We start from the raw sequence: 17,210 nt of genomic DNA, 5'->3' as shown, positions 1-17,210 counted from the left end.
TTAATGACACGCTTTTTATGACACGCACTGATTAATGATACGTAACAGGGCGTGCCCTAAAAATAATGTCAGATCTTCAGAAATTTGAAGAATTTAGGACGCTCATTTTTGCGTACCCTAAAATTAGTGTCCAATAAAAATTAAATTACAAAGACGGAGGGCGCTTATCTTAAATGTGCGCCCTCTGCAAATGCCGCTTTATAATTTTTTACTTAAACACGCGTTTTTAAAGGGGGAAATGAAATCCTTAAATTTTCTAAAATTTTGAAGTACCCCGCTTTCCACTCTCTTCTGTAGATCTCCCTTCATTCTCTCCCCGCTTCTCTCTGCAAACCCTAAGGCATTCCATTGCCACCACCAAACCCTAAAAACTCTCCTTATATTAGGGATAAACCACCCTAATTAAAGGAAAAATATCATATCGAGGGTTAATCTCAATATTGCCAACAATAGCTTTTTGGAGTCTAAAAGTCCTAATATCAGGTCAAACTATGGGTTATGTACAATCAGAGCTTGATGCTAAGGAAACAGAAAGCGACCCAGCCTACCACGAAACCTAAATCTAGGAATGAAGCTATGGAGGAGAAAGGGTTTGCTCTTCTTCCGATTAACTCAAATATGGTTCGGGGGTTTAATTAATCCGATTAGCTCAAAAAAACCCTCGAGAAATCCAAAACATCATCAACAATAAACTGACATCTTCTGCTAAACCTCAGATACGAAGCTTCGATGGTTCCCGATTCGCTCTATTGAAAACCTCAATATGTCCATGTTATCATTATTTGATGATGATGGTTCCTGATCGCCTGTGAAATTGAAGCATCGAGAGAATCCATTGGATGGATAAGAGGAGGCGAAGACATGGATCAAGGTATGCTTCTACATCACAAGTGATTCACATCTGTGGTTATTTTTCCTGAAATTCTCAATTCTTATGCTCTTTTCAATAGCAGGGGAAGCTTTGGGGTTTTAATTTATGTTCACTTCATTGGATGGATAAGAAAAGGCGATGCAGATTTTTTGCGACTCAAGGTATTAAAACTGCGGGTGTTACAGCTAATGGAATGGGTATGTTGGACGGATAACTTACCAGTTCTACAACGTTTAATAATTTATCATTGCTTAAAACTCAAGAGTATCCCTTTGTATGCAGGTGATTGAGCCGCAGTTGTAGAGACTAAATGTTGTAAAAGTCAAAGTGTTTGTTTCTTTAGTTTCGCATGTTAGTTATTTTACTAAGTCTTCTTTTGTGTGAAGCGTATAGTTGTAGACTTAGTATATTTTTTGTACACTCAGGTTACATATAAATAGGGACCAAGGTTAGAAGTAGAAGGACTACTCGTGTATTCTCTCTACTTAACTCTGTAATTAGTTCTTCATCAATATAAGATCTGATTAATATTTACTTTCTATGTTCTTACTTTTCATTCATACAATCATGATTGCTTTCTAAATCTCGATTACAATTCACTTCAATTGGTATCAGAGCAAGTTTTCAAACTGCATTGATCTGATTTTCGTTTTAGAATCATTTGCTTTTTGAGTAGTAACTTTACTCAAAATTTTCCGCGCATTTTGGTTCTGAAAATCTCTCTTGATCTTCAGATTTGAATCGATTTTGCATTTGAATTGTTTTGTCGAGTGATCGATTAGCAATCGATGATCATTTCATTTGATCAATTCACAAATTCATCAAGTTTTTCAAGCTTTCTAGAAATTTTCCTGTTCATCAATGGTGAACTTCAACATGAATACCATGACATCTTTCTCTCACTTACTTGGTTCTTCAACCAAAATTCCAATGTTAATTCCTGAATACTATGATCAGTGGGCTGATAGAATGGAGGATTAATTAAATGGAATTGATGATGAACTTTGGAATTGTATCAATGGAACAGTTCAGGCTCCTATAAATGTTCAACCAATTGGACAATCTGCTACTTCAAATGATGTTGCTGAACAACAGAACCGCTTGAAGAAAAATGAGAAGAGATGTATGAGGGAATTAAGAGGAGCTCTACCTCCTATGGTTTATAATTACATTCGTAGTTGTAAAACAGCCAAGGAGATATGGAACACTCTTAAAGAGAAGTATCAAGGTAGCGAAAAGACGAAGATCAACTCTGTGAAGCAATGTCTTGTTGAACTTAAGGAAATCAGACAAAAGGATGCTGAAACTCTCGAAAACTACTATGATCGTATGAATGAGCTTGTTTATCGTTGCAGTAGGTATGGAACCACAAGGTCTCTCATGGAATTCAATCTAACATTCATCATGGGCCTTCGCAAGGAATGGTGAAGTGTGAGTATGATGATAAAGAACCAACAAAGTTTTGATACAACCAGCTTGAATGATCTCTACAACTAGCTGAAAACACATGAAAGTGAAGTTGCAGAAATGGTTGAAGAATCAAAACAGAGTCTAGGAGGTCCTTTGGCTTTGGTTTCAAAGATTTCAGAAATTGATAATGGTGAAATGGAAGGATCAGACAATGAAGGTTTCTTAATGAATTCTGATGATGAAGCAGTGGCATTCTATTCAAACAACAGAGTTAAGAAATTTTTCAAAAAGCCTTTCAATCTAAAAGGAAAGCCAAATGATGCGAAGAGTGGTTTCACAAAAGCTGGAGGTGAGGAAAAGAAGAAATTGGAAAAAGTTGAAGAAAAGCAGAAAGATGCGAAGGAAATGAAGAAACTAAAAGGTGATTCTGGAATTTATTGTCATTACTGCAATGGTGCAAATCACTTCGCAGCTGATTGCATGTTGAGAAAGAAAGAGGAGAAGAAGAGCAAAATTAAAGATGAAGCCTACTATTCAGAAAAGCTTGAAGAGGTGCGTGCAAAGGCAAAAGGAATGTCATTAGTTGCGAATGGAGAGTCTAATGAAGAAGAAAGTGGAACGAATCAGATCTGGTCTTCAGGATCTGATAATGAAGAAATGAGGCATCCAACTCATGGTGCAATGTTCGCAAGCTATGAAGATAATTGCGAAGAGGATGTTTCAGGTCGATGCTTTGTGTTCAAATCCACTGATAAATCTACAATGACCACCAAGGTACGTGCTATTCTTGAATCTTTTAATATTCCTTTATCTGCTTATGATGTTGAAATTACTTCATTTGATGATACTGTGGCTTATTTTGATTATGTTATTGTGTCTGCTAGTATTGAAGCTCAAAATATAAATTTACAACTATTTGAGAGAAGGAGAGAATTAGAAATAAAACGAAGCAGAGTAGATAAACTTGAATTATAGATGAAAAATGTAAATTGTGATAGGGACAATCTTGAAAAAGAAGTTAGGTTGTTACTAGCACAAAGAAATATTTACTGTAACTTTGCTAAACGTTTGTATGCAAAATTAATAGCTTTACATCATTCATCTGAAATTAGCAAAGAACAACATAGGAAACTTTTACCTTTTCTTGAATATGAACGCGAAAAAGTTGATGTTGTTACTTATGACTGCGAAAACACAATTGCTCAGTTTGACGAAATACCTGATGATAGATTCGCATATGGTATTGTCAAAATTGATGAATTCTTGAATGCTGATGAGTTGGTTGGTATTGTCATTGAAAGTTTGACAAAGAATGAACAAGTGAAAATCTTAAAGAAAACTGAAACTTCAACTCTTGATTCTCAACTCAATTATGCTGATGTCGATGACAATTCAGATAATGTGATTGAAATCAGTGAGATCGAAGAGGAAGAAGAGGTCGATTGTTCTAAATTGTCAATCATTAATATCACATCTAAGGTCAAAGGTAAAGAAATTATAGTTGATTCGATAGTAAAGGATGAAAATGATAAATCCTCTACTTCGCAACATGGTGATTTTGATAATGTGGAAGTTGAAAGCTGGAAGACTGATGACACTGATGAAGACAAAGAAGTGAAGGATTCACATACGACACCTCAACGAGTTGTTGTTGATCAAGTGTTTGGTGATACAAAAGAATTCGACAAAATTCTTAATGACAAAGGTGCACATTATTTGGAAACTAACACAGTGGTTTATACAAATTTTACGTGTACAGATAACACAATTTTTCCAAATCAAGTTTTTGTCACAACTGGGAATGTTGAGAAAATTAAACCTGAATTCAACAAAATAGTTGAAAATGATAATCAAAGGTCGACTACTAAAGGTTTCTTTGCAAATCAAAATACAGTCGAAAACAATTTAACTCATAATTCTTATGTTTTTAAGGGCAAAAATCATCACAAAAATGGGTGATGAAACGTGAAAAAGAAAACAATTTTTTTGAAAGAGATGAAAAACCTAAGATGGAAGTGAAATTAAATTCTCATAAATTTAAATTGATGGTTTGTGACATCCCGGAATTTAGGGCATAGATTTCAAACGACTAAATTTCGGCAAATCTATTTGTAATTAACTCATTCAGCTTTGATTGCATCTAACGAAATATAAAGGAGTTAATTTCAATTATTATGTAATATCTGATGATATTTTTATGTCCAAGCGTGCAACCTGGTAACCAAATCAAAATGCTCAACTGCAGCGTTGGGTAATACGTCTGAAAAACTGAAATTTAGCATTAATCATTTTTGAGCAAAACAAACACTAAAATATGATAGTACGTGTTCCCCTGTTTCCGAAAATATAAAGAACGTCCAAAATGGAGTTCGTATGCAAAAGATACAACCGTTATAAGAAAAACGGACAGTAAAACACTGTTTTCTTTAATCGTGTAAACAAAAACGATTCGTTGAGGCGCTTACGCTTTGCCGACGGGATTTTCGAGAGCGTTTTTGGAATCAGGATATAGTATATTATTTAATTTCACACTCGAAATAATTTTTATGAAAATATTTATGAAAGTCGCGAAAGCGGACACCGCCTACCGTTAAGACGCAAAACTTCAAACACAAATTCCTGGAGATCCGTAACTCCAAAAATTAATCCGTTTGAGGTTCTGGAATCCTTGAATTATACTCTATCTAAAAATGCTTTCGAAAAAAATATTCGATGCACGAATCCCGAGGCACCCGGTTTTTGCATGTTTTGGACATAAAATGGAGACCCCATGTGGGGCCCACATGGAGTGAAGGACTCCAAAAATCTGATCTCTTCCAGCTGGTATAAACCCACGTGCTCTCCTTCCACCTCTCCTTCTTTGTGTACAAGTTTCACCAACATAGTACAAGAGATAGGTGTAGGAGTATGGCTTCTCTATATGTAAGTATGCATTTTTAGTATAAATACATGCATAAGCAGCCTCCAAAATCACACAACTCATCAGTCATCTCTTCTTTTCACTCTCTCACTCAATATCTATCTCTCGGGTACCCTCTAAACAACAAAGAAGCCACCACCCTAAACCACCACTTAACCATCCAAAACACCTTCCTTATAACCCCCTTAACCACCACCACCCTCCTCGACCTTCAATTTGGCCAGAAAAACAAGAAGAAACCGGCAGCAGGAGGCTGCCGGCCACCACAAAACTCCACTGAAACCTCCACTGCCATCACCCAAGAACTTCATCCCTAAGCTGTCATTGCTATTAATTTCGATCCCCAAAAGCTTCTCCACAATTCATGCATCAAAATATTGTTGAAAGAAAGAAGAACGAAGGCAGCAGCACCGAACTACCACCTCCATCAAACCCTCGTCGCAGCTCACAGCCACCACCAGCACCGCCGGTTTCTGCTGCTGCTCCACCTCTGTGAGTCATCGCCACCCTCCCTTTCATTTTTCTTTTGTTCTCATTGAGTTAAACAAATCAAGGACCACTGTATATATTTTGGTTGTGCCTTCGGTGTATCATGAAATTGAAGAAGACGAACAGGAGGTTTCCCTCCTGTTTATGAATTAGATACACAGACATGCATGCGGTTTTGCCACATGCAGTCCCCCAAGTATGATATTGTCCAGATTCAACCCCTTACTCCCAAAAACTGTTTTTAAACTAGGTCCTAAGTCCTAAACATATATTTGAAATATTCACAATCTACCCAAATTTTGAAAAATCCTTTCAATAGAAGTTCAAAAAAAAATTAAAATAGAAATTTCATAAATACATTTTTTTTACATATATATATTTTATATTTGATTGTTGTTAAATCTTAAATTATAAAAAAAATTGTATTTTGATTTAAATAAATTTTTGGGATTTAAATATTTTGGGAAAATACTAAACTAAATTTTTAGAAAAATTTATTTAAATGGATTATTTAAATAAATTTTGAGATAATAAACATTTAGAAAAATTATAAATCATTATACTAGTTCAAATACCAAATCTCTACCAAATATTGATTTATAACGAATATTTCTAGGAAATCGGATTTATCCTGGAAATCACGACCTCTCGGCAACACATCTCGACTTTCAGAACTACTCGTTAACCACTCGATAAGGTGAGAGTTACGGCCCCTTTTCAATATTTAATTTATTCTTGGGGGAGAATACATGTGCTAAATAGTATTTATTATGCAAATACATATGTCTTATATGATTTGCATGCTACAATTTTAAAAGTTATAAAGACTTCCATATCTGAATACTGTCATGCATAAGGCTTTACACCCTTGTACAATACCATTATGTTAAAATTACATATCTCTATAAAAGCAAGTAATTTATACTTTTATAAATACGTCAACCATACTCTACTTTTACAAATACTATACTACGAAATTCATTATGCCCGGTACTTATCTATAATTAAGTTAGGGCTGAGAGTAATTCACAAACTTTTCGTTAATGGTTTTTGAGTGAGACGCTACTATTGATTAGCTGAGTTTAATCGCTTAGCCTGCCCCACACTGCTATAATCGTTAATCTTCGGAGCGAGGTACATATATATAGATCTATATGGGGTTGACAACCCTACCTACGGTTGCTAGCTATAACCATCGACTGATCAATCGAAGCAGGTGATATGTGTCTATGATCCTTACTACAACGTCCAATGAAGCGTCGTAGGGAGGGGTACTTTTCGTATATAGCTCGATTATAGAACTCACTAAAAACATTAACACGAATCTCTCTCACTTTTTCACTACAATCATAGGTTTGGTTGCTTTCAGAACTATTTTTAAGTATAGTGGTTACTTATACAATGGATATATTTAAACTTTCATGAAGTTATATCAAACACGTTTTCTTTAAAAGCATAGATTTATTTATAAAATTACTTATTGGCTTTTAAAGACTCATGACAAGCATTGTTTCAACTATTGTTATACAAGAAAAATATACTTTTGGACTTTTGAAAGTATTATTACTACGGCTAGCAGAAAACCTGTGACTCTCACCAACCTCGTGTTGACTTTTAAAATACATGTATTCTCAGGAAATCAGTGAAATTTCGGGCACACTCAGATGATGGAAAACATGGCTCGCAAGTACCTTAATTTTCTACTTTTGAACTGTTATGCCTAACTGTTAAGGCAAACTCGTATTATTATCTTATTACTATCTGTAAGAACTTTGTATGAAAACATAAATATGTAATGAAATGCTATTTTGTTTATTGTTGTACTTGTTCTGTATATTCAATTTATCTATGATCCATGAACTTAGTCACACAGCCCGGCATGTTCCGCCGCCTCGGCCGGGGGTGTGACAGAAGGTGGGTTGTTGCACCTGATCCCACATCGGCTTGGAAGGAGAACGAAACATTTCCTTATAAGGGTTGTGGATACCTTCCTTGTCACAATGCGTTTTAAAGTCGTGAGGGCAACAGATCCCATAAGAACTCTATAGTTAAGCGTGCTCGGGCGGGAGTAGTACCAGGATGGGTGACCCCTTGGGAAGTCCTCGTGCCGAGTGGCCTAAAGCGGACAATATTGTGATACGTGCCAGAGGGGGATGTTACAAATGGTATCAGAGCTAGGGCATGGGTCGATGTGTTCGACAGGGACGTCGAACCCTATAATGGGGGGGGGGGGGGGGGGGTGAAGGTGGGTTGTTGCACCTGATCCCACATCGGCTTGGAAGGAGAACGAAACATTTCCTTATAAGGGTTGTGGATACCTTCCTTGTCACAACGCGTTTTAAAGTCGTGAGGGCAGCAGATCCCATAAGAACTCTGCAGTTAAGCGTGCTCGGGCGGGAGTAGTACCAGGATGGGTGACCCCCTGGGAAGTCCTCGTGCCGAGTGGCCTAAAGCGGACAATATTGTGATACGTGCCAGAGGGGGATGTTACATGGTTGGAAAGTATTCAACAGAAAATAATGTTTCAAAAAGAAAAGCAAGAAAAGCAATATTTTGGCAAGTTGTGTCTAATGATAAACCAAAAGTTGAAAAAGCACAAATTTCAAAGTCAAAATCATCAAAATTTCAGAGAATATATAAACAAAAGGATACAAGGTTTCACAAACCAATATATTCTGTTGACAAAATTCCAATGAAAAATAATGATAAATTTGTTAGGAAATATGAGAACATTAGAAAATTTGAGACTTTGCAAAAATTTGTGAATGATCATAAGTTTCACAATGTTGGAAAATTAACGAATAATTCATCAACCTTGAATGTCAAAACTCAAGCAAAACAGAAATTTTCACCTAAACAACCAAATTTTCCGAATCCTTCGATCTCAAAACCGACAAAGTTTCGTATACAAAAGGAAAATCTGAAGTATGTATGATCAACCGTTGGCTTGAAGGGCAAGGAAAACAATATCAAAATGGGAAGTTTTAGAGCAGCAGATAAAGACTACATTTGACAAGTTTGTGAATAACGTATAAGTAGTTCATCATCTCATGATTCGCAAGTTCAGGTACAAAAATGGAAACCAGTTATGAAAGTTGCGAATGTTGTGAAGGATGAGATGAAATTTAATGGAAATCCAAAACTATTGAACAACTATATTTCAATATCTAGATTTGAAGATGTTGATTTAATGAATAGTGTCACGGACAAAGTGAAAACATGGTTTTTAAATTCAAAGAATTTGTTCCATTCTACTAATGAAGGACCCAATAAGTCTTGGGTTCCTAAAATTTTTCAATAAATGCAGGTGATGTGTGACGAGCAATATGATGCGAAATGGTATATTGATAGTGGTTGCTCTCGTCACATGACTGGATGAAAGGGAAACTTGCGAGATTATCGAAGCTTGGAAATAATCACAAGTGTCAAGTGAAAGGTTATGGAAAAGTCACAAATGGACAATTCACAGTTAACAGGGTTGCTTATGTTGAAGGTCTTCAACATAACTTGATTAGTGTTTCGCAACTTGTTGTGGGTACTGGAAATCAGGTTGTGTTTAACGAAGAAGGAAGTATCATTTCAAACGCGAAGACAAACGAAGTACTTCTCAAATCCAAAAGATATGGTGACATGTTTACAGTAGACATCAAACCAATTGTGGGCAAACCTGCGGTGTGTTTACTATCAAAGGCCTCTAATGATGTTAGCTGGCTCTGGCATAAAAGATTGTCGCATTTGAACTTTCGTAATATTAACAAACTTGTCACTGAAGATTTGGTTCGAGGTTTACCTATACTTTGTGTGCAGCTTGTGAACAAGGAACACAACATAGAAAAGGTCATCCAATTGTGATAGATTCAAAGATCGTGGAACCATTGGAACTTCTTTACATTGACTTATGTGGACCGTCGACTGTTGCTACAATCAATAAAAAGCGGTACATTTTAGTTATTGTTGATGATTTTTCTCGATTCACATGGGTATTTTTTATCAGGTTAAAATCTGAAGTTGCTCACACAATGATTGATTTTATCAAAAAGATTGAGATTAGTCTTAAAAAGAGTGTTCACAGAATTAAAAGTGATAATGGTTCTGAATTTAAAAATCAAACACTGGATTTCTTTCTCACAGGCAAAGGTATTTCGCGTAATTTCTCATCACCATATACTCCACAACAAAATGGTGTTGTTAAAAGAAGAAATAGGTCTTTATGTGAAGCAGCCAGAACCATGTTAACATATGCCAACTTACCTAAATATCTTTGGGCTGAAGCTGTATCGACTGCATGTTTTACTCAGAATCGGTCATTCATTCATCGCAGATTCAACGTCACTCCATATGAAATACTCAACAATCGAAAACCTAATGTAAAATTTTTCCATGTTTTTGGTTGCAGGTGTTTTATAATGAATCTAAAAGATAATTTGACCAAGTTCCAAGCAAAAGCTGATGAAGGCATATTCTTAGGATATTCGCGAAATTCAGTTGCATATAGGGTGTTAAACAAGCGAACAAGAAAAGTTGAAGAAACTTTCAACTTAACCTTCGATGATTACTATCTTAAACAAACGGATAGTGAATTTGCAAATAAATCAATTATTGTTGGTTCAGATACTCAAATTGACAATTCCGAAATAAATGATTTTGATTATGACTTAATTTTCGGAATTCCTGACAGGGCAACTGATGTGGAAGTTCATGCTCCTGATAATCAAACATCAGAATCCTCAAAACATACTGATGATTTAACAATAACAACAAGGTCAATATCTTGTGAAAGTGTGCCTGAAGTTCGTATGGAGGGGGAGCATACGATTACCAATGAACAGAGAGAGCAAACTTTCGACGGGGAGAATGAAAATATGAATCATCAAGTTGAGGGGGAGCATTCGAAATTTCAACAGGAACATCATTTTGAGGGGGAGCATCAAGATGAACATCATGTTGAGGAGCAGCATGATGCAACAGAGCAAATTATTCTTAATGAAAATGTTGAATTTCATGAATTAAATGATAATTTTTCTGTTGCATGATGTGAAAATGACGATATATACGAAGATGCACCATTGGAATTTAATCATGATTTTCCACCACTTAAGAAATAGACAAGAAATCATCCCAAAGAACAGGTGATTAGGAATCCACAAGATGGTGTGTTGACAAGAGCTCAAATTCGTGCGAAAAATGAGGTACTGAATGCGAACCAAGAATTGTGTATGTTTAATGTATTTATTTCGAAAATAGAGCCAAAGATAGTAAAGCATGCTATGGAACACTCAGATTGGTTTGTTGCTATGCAATCTGAACTGGCTGAATTTGAACAAAATAAGGTTTAGAGATTAATTCCCAAACCTTCTGATGTTTCAATTGTCGGATTAAAATGAATTTTTAAAAATAAAACCGACAAAGATGGCAATATTATTCGCAATAAAGCTAGACTAGTTGTTAAAGGCTATTCACAACAAGAAGGAATAGAATATGAAGAAACATTTGCTCCTATTGCAAGACTCGAAGCGGTTCGCATATTTTTAGCTTATGCAGCTCACAAAGACTTTGACGTTTTTCAAATGGATGTTAAGTGTGCATTCTTAAATGGAGAACTGGAAGAAACAGTTTATGTTGAACAACCACCAGGATTTATAAATGAGGAACATCCTGATCATGTCTACATTTTAGACAAAGCAGTTTATGGGTTAAAACAAGCACCAAGAGCCTGGTGTCACACCCCAAAACCGAGAACGGCGGAAACGTTCTGGGGCGGAGGACGTCATCTAATGTATCACAACAATGCTAAGTAGTAAACAAGCAACAACATCATCCATTGCATTAATAGTATAATTGTAATTACATTTGAGTTCTTTCATAGTATAATTCTACAAAAATGAATATTCAGAAATAAAAGACGAGTCTTGATCGCTTCGTCTTCACAAAACCTGGTAGTTGTACCTGTCTATCCGTATCCTGGGAATACAAGTTATTTTGAAAGCGAGTATCAGCAATAATGCTGGTGAGTTCATAAGTATTTATGTGACTTTGATTTGTAAAGCTGTAAAGAAAGACATGTAATTGTTTGAAAGAAAGTTTGTACCAATGAATATGTTTGTAAGTAATTGTAAACGTTTGAAACTTCTAGAAAATCCCATATTTTCTACTAGTATAAAGTGTAGCCTTCTACCAAGACCCGACTGGTTTGAATGTTTGCCTTTAGAAATCCAATATTTGTTTATAAGTGGGTGGTAATTTAAAAGACCCAAAGATGTACTACCATGATATTATTTATGTCTAAAATAGTAGATTTGTGTAAGTATATATTTGCTAAAGTATTTGATAACCCCGTAAATCAATGTGTTTTTAATACTCCATGTGAGTTTTATAACCATGCTAATGACACTGATGGCCTGTAACAATGTTCTTCAGGCGTTGGAACTGTTATGACATTTGTCACCCCAGGCCTGCCGGCCTAGCTGTAGCTAACAGCTTAGTTGTGGGATTGTCAATCCCGTATAGATCTATACACAAGTATCACGCTCCCCCTACAAGGGATTATGGTATATAATACAGGACTTAATAATGCATACTCGAACGTACGTGAAGCTGTCTCACAACCTTGTATAAAAACTGATTTATGTATGAAAATGTCCATTTGTTTTTATATGAAAATACCTTCTTGATATGGTACTTGTAGTATATAAAACGTTATGAATATCTAGTATACTATCTCATGTAATTGTATTCCTTGAAATGGTATGTCTCGAAGTTGTATGCTTTTGTAATTGTATGTAATTGTACCTCTTCGCATAGTATGTAATGTATTTGTATTGACTCATGAATAGACTACATCTTGTATGATTCCTGGTACTTGGAATGGTAAATAGTATGTCTTAACTATACCTATTATAGTTATTGATAATGTGTGTGTATAATTCGAAATATGCCTTTGCTACTCAAAGGTACTGAATGAACTAACGGAAACTTTTATGTCTAAATATGTACATATATATATATATATATATATATATATATATATATATATAACTAATATTTAGACGACATTCAGACGAATAACCGATGCCCTAAGGCCACATCCCAACGAGGAAAAGGAAATAAAGCGAGCTAGCCGTCCTAAGTCCTTCAAACATTATTTATATAAGTATACATATATAGGCAAGCACAAAATATAAAAGGAGTTTTTGTAAAACCTTTGAAAAGTTTAATAAATAAGAATTTATGACTTGATGTTAGTTTATAAAATGATTTGAAAGCAGTTTGTTTGATAAGAACCGTTTTAAATATAGGAAGACCTTTGTTAGTAACATGATTCTAACAGCGTTTGAAAGGAATCATAAAGTATGTATGACAGTTTGATAAAGAGTTTTTAACATGTATAAATGTTTGTCGTAAACTTTTATAGTTTTTCCAAAAGTTCGTTTCGTTTGTATAGTAACCCTAGTGTAATGCTCACTTGTTATGAAATGTGTAACTTTTTGTGGTGACATAATGAACACTTAAACTCGAGGTATAAATAAACTGTTTGATTCGTATACGTATAACAACATATTTAATTTCGATATATATATATCAGACGATATCGTGTTATGTTTTCCGTATGAAAGATTCCACATAATGGTTGTGAATCACATATGATTTACTTGATAAAAATGAGTATTTAGTGAATCTTTGAGTTACACACGATAATAATCGTGTGTTTACTTGTATCCCACCCCCCCTCAAAAGTGTATATTAAAACAATATTTATAAAAATGTAGATTATAGGGGTATGAACTCACCGAAGAAAGTGCGTGATTTGAAGAAAACGAGATTTTCCCGGGCGGCACCTCGACCGGAGAGTGGCGAGATTTTTGGGAATATCGGGGCTTCGGACTTTCGTCGGGGCTTGGATATGAAACCGGGAAGTCGGGATGTTGTCGGCACGAAAAACGAGGCGAAAATGAGAGAGAATTGAAGGAATTTAGTGAAATCAGCCGGCACCTTCGAAATCTATTTATAGAGGCTGGAGGTCCTCGGTACGCGGGGCGTACTCCGAGGCTACGCGGGGCGTACTTTTGCGTCACTGCTTACCGCATCCTCGGTAGAAGCGTCTGGTCGTCGTGGCTGATCCGGAGCCTTGTATCCGAGTACGCGGGGCGTACGAGGGTACGCAGGGCGTACTCCTTCGGATAAGACTTTGAAGTGCGTGCCAAGAACTTCTAAAATGCGTAACTTTCGCATACGAGCTCCGTTTTTGACATTCTTTATATCCACGCGAAGGTGAGAAAATACTCTACAACTTTCATTTAGACTCCGTCGGCAAATTTTGACTTTATTTTTAATTATATTTTAATTAATAGGTCGGGACACGATAACTTCGTTAAAAATCCGTAACTTCTTTATCCGACGTCCATTTTCATCAGACTATTTATTGTGATACCCCTATTGTCGGGCTCTCCAACTTTCGTTTAGGTTGTGTCGGCTAAATATCGCTCGATCTCTGTTTCGAGTTTTTAGCTATCTACTGCTAGGTTAGAAACTTCGGAAAATCATAACTTCCTCATACGAAGTCAGATTTGGGCGTTCTTTTTATGCATGATCACGGTTTAACGTAATCTACGACTTTCGTTTGGATACCTATGGCTAAAAACTATTGTATCGAAACTTTGCGTTTTACGTCTACCAGCGTTGCCGGTTCTCGCCGTGAATTTTTGATTGGTCATAACTTCTTCGTTATAACTCGGATTTTAGTGTTCTTTATATGTACGAAAACCTTGATACGAGTCCTACCACTTCATTTAACCCAAATATGATTTTAGGAAAGTTAATTTTTGGATTAAATTTGACTGGCGTTACATTTCATCATCTCAAAATATCGGGTTGTCACATCATCCCCCTGTTAGAAGGAATTTCGTCCCGAAATTCGAGTTTTAAGTAGTATTAACAATCATACTACGGACATGAGTTTGCTTCTCGTGTTCTCAGGTGAACTCTGGTCCCCGCTTGGCATTCCAGCGAACCTTTTACTATCGGGACACGACTTTGCTTCTGTCATTTGACATTTCTGGGATGATAACTCTTCTTGGTTGAATGTATGTTGAATGTTTTTGTGGTTTGTGAACATAGTATACCTTGTACTCTACAAATAGTGTCTCTAGATCTTCGGAGCAATCCTCGCTGCTCCTGAATTAGGGTCAGGTGTTGAACAGTCAAATTCTTGTGTCTTAAGTTGTCTTGAGGTATAGGTAGTGATCTTTCCCCTTGCATAATACTACAACAAAGCCCTTGGTTAGATGTACCGCATTACAACATGCAACAATCTATCCTCTTTTTGGTAGGGATAATGTTGGTGCGATGCATCAGACTTACTTTAGTGTTTGGAACACTCTTTCTTGTTTACAGACGAATCCGGTGCTCTTCCAAGTGAGAAACTTGTCCTAAAGAATCCCCTTCTGAGGAGTTCGTTAAGATGTCTAGGAAGTTCTTGCATTTCGGTTGTAGCTATACAATAAGGTGATTTTTGGCTACTGAGGTAGCCCCTGGAATTAAGTCGATTCTGAATTTGACTTGACACAGTGTTGGTAGTCTCGGTTGTCCTTCCGGAAAGGTGTCGGGAAAAGCCACATACTTCTTGGACGTTCTGAATGTCCTTCACTTTTCGGCACGTCTCGGCGATGTGTGCAAGGAATACATGATATTCCTTTCGTAAGCATTTCTGAGCTTGCATACACGAATTTTGATGAGAGGGTTCGTACTTGGTTTGCCGCTGTAAATAACTAGAGCTTCGTTGTTTTAGGGAGGTTAGGACGAACTGCTTTATCAAAGTACCTGATGTTGGTTCAATGTAGACTTAACCAACTTTTGCTGATCATGATGTTGAAACTTTGGGGTGGATTAGCTGTCGTGAAGATCTAAAAGAACGTATAACTACTCATTAATTAGGAAAAAAGGGTAGGTATTTCTGAGTTTATTCTCGCTGATGTACGATCACTCGTAGTCTTGGGTAGTCTCCGTCCTAAAGTTCATAGTAGAACTCATACCTGGTTCATCCATCACAGTCTCAGGTATACGAGTCATATATAATTAAGATTGAAAAGGTAGTCGAATAAATGATTTCTCTTTAAGCTCACATCCCAACGAGGAAAAGAAGTTAAAGTGGAATCATCAATTCTAAACCTGTAGAATCTTGATTATATACCTCCCTCATGTATACATTCTTCAGAGACAGATCAACCATATGGGTCTTTAGATTGAACTTGACGTACTGTACGAGTGATACTTCGGGGAGGTTTGCTGCGGTTTCCTTGGAAAGGATGAGAAACAGGAGGTACTCTATGCAGGAGTACTTCGGTGTTCTGGAATGATGGTTTCGCTAGAAAGACGTTTTCGGAGAAGGAGATGTACGTATGAAGCTGTTTTTGAGAGGATCAAATTGAATCAAGTCGTAAGATAATGTTGGAGTCATAAGGAAACTTAAAGACATTAGATTTGAATATGAAACGTTTACAGACAAAACACAACCGTGCAACCATCAACAGAGTTACAGTACTTTAGACTACTACAAGTCTATTGCCGTGAATAAGGTATACTATAAATGGTACAGTACGAGCATCCCTATACTGACGGGATCCCGCAAAGTATAAGACTCTGATTATGCTAGTTTTGGATGGTTTATAAGTCTGTTACAATGAAACGCCTAAATTACATTAACGTGGGTTCGTAGTAGGTTCTCCTGCAGCTGTGATCCTGAGAATCCTACCGTCTGTGCCAGAGTTCTTTGTTATAGGACAATCCTTCTTGAGATGCCCTATCTCCCCGCATTAGTGGCATGACTGGCTAGTACTAGCCTTGGTTGCGGGAGTGGGGTGTTGAGCAAGAGTTATGTGGACACGAGTGCCTTCCTCATTACACCACCTTGAAAACTGCTTTCTAAAGCGTTCTGCAGGAGTTACCATTTGTTGCTTTCCCGGTTTGGCATTACCATCGGAACTCTCGACATCCTTGTCGGTCTTGCTTGTGTTGCCTGAGTTGATGTGTGTAAGGAAAGTTGTCACCGCAGCTGCTACTGCAGCTTGTAATGAAGCGGTGTCGATATGGAGGATAGGGTCTTTCGTTGCTCATCGGATCGTTTCCGGATGCCGACATGATTTTTTTTTTTGTAATGCGAAAGATAAAGATTTTTGTGAGTGATTCTGGTTGACTCTAGATGTACTTCGATTGATTTAAGTAAAGAGTAAGAGTATGTTCTCACAAGTTTGACCTACATCCCTATGATGCAGTCCTAGTACGGATTGGAAGTATGTTCATGACGGTTTGATCTACATCCCTATGATGCAATCATAGTATAGAGTAGAAGTATGTTTGTAAAATGGTCTTTCAAGACGTTTGTCATTCTAGCTGAGGTATAGTTGGTTGGTGGATAACATGATCCAACCGCTAGAAGGGACATGGAAATGCCTCCAGAGTTAAATTACTATAGTCCAATGACTTGACTAAAGCATATTAACGAAGGTATGATGAGGGTTTTTGAAC

General features: G+C 36.6%; 1 protein-coding gene across 1 annotated transcript; it reads left to right on the top strand.

Moving 5' to 3' along the window:
• The first annotated feature begins 861 nt into the window (after nt 1-861).
• LOC128134224 (uncharacterized) lies at nt 862-5,697 on the top strand. Its single transcript, XM_052771711.1, has 8 exons — nt 862-871; nt 1,899-2,029; nt 2,369-2,498; nt 2,589-2,913; nt 3,280-3,347; nt 3,795-3,947; nt 4,041-4,151; nt 5,552-5,697. Exons 1-8 carry the CDS (start codon nt 862-864, stop codon nt 5,695-5,697), a joined length of 1,074 nt encoding a protein of 357 aa, XP_052627671.1.
• Nucleotides 5,698-17,210: the final 11,513 nt, after the last annotated feature.

The sequence above is a fragment of the Lactuca sativa genome, chromosome 5, assembly GCF_002870075.4.
Source record: "Lactuca sativa cultivar Salinas chromosome 5, Lsat_Salinas_v11, whole genome shotgun sequence".
Classification (NCBI taxonomy): Eukaryota; Viridiplantae; Streptophyta; class Magnoliopsida; order Asterales; family Asteraceae; genus Lactuca; species Lactuca sativa.
The sequence above is the reverse complement of the archived record's forward strand: the minus strand, read 5'-3'. Positions and strand labels throughout refer to the sequence as shown.

What these genes read in the sequence shown, in the direction of transcription:
- LOC128134224 (XM_052771711.1), top strand. An exon ending in GAGGAGCTCTACCTCCTATG is followed by an intron (nt 2,030 to 2,368) that starts GTTTATAATTAC and finishes CTCTACAACTAG; the next exon opens with CTGAAAACACATGAAAGTGA. An exon ending in GGAAGGATCAGACAATGAAG is followed by an intron (nt 2,499 to 2,588) that starts GTTTCTTAATGA and finishes TCAATCTAAAAG; the next exon opens with GAAAGCCAAATGATGCGAAG.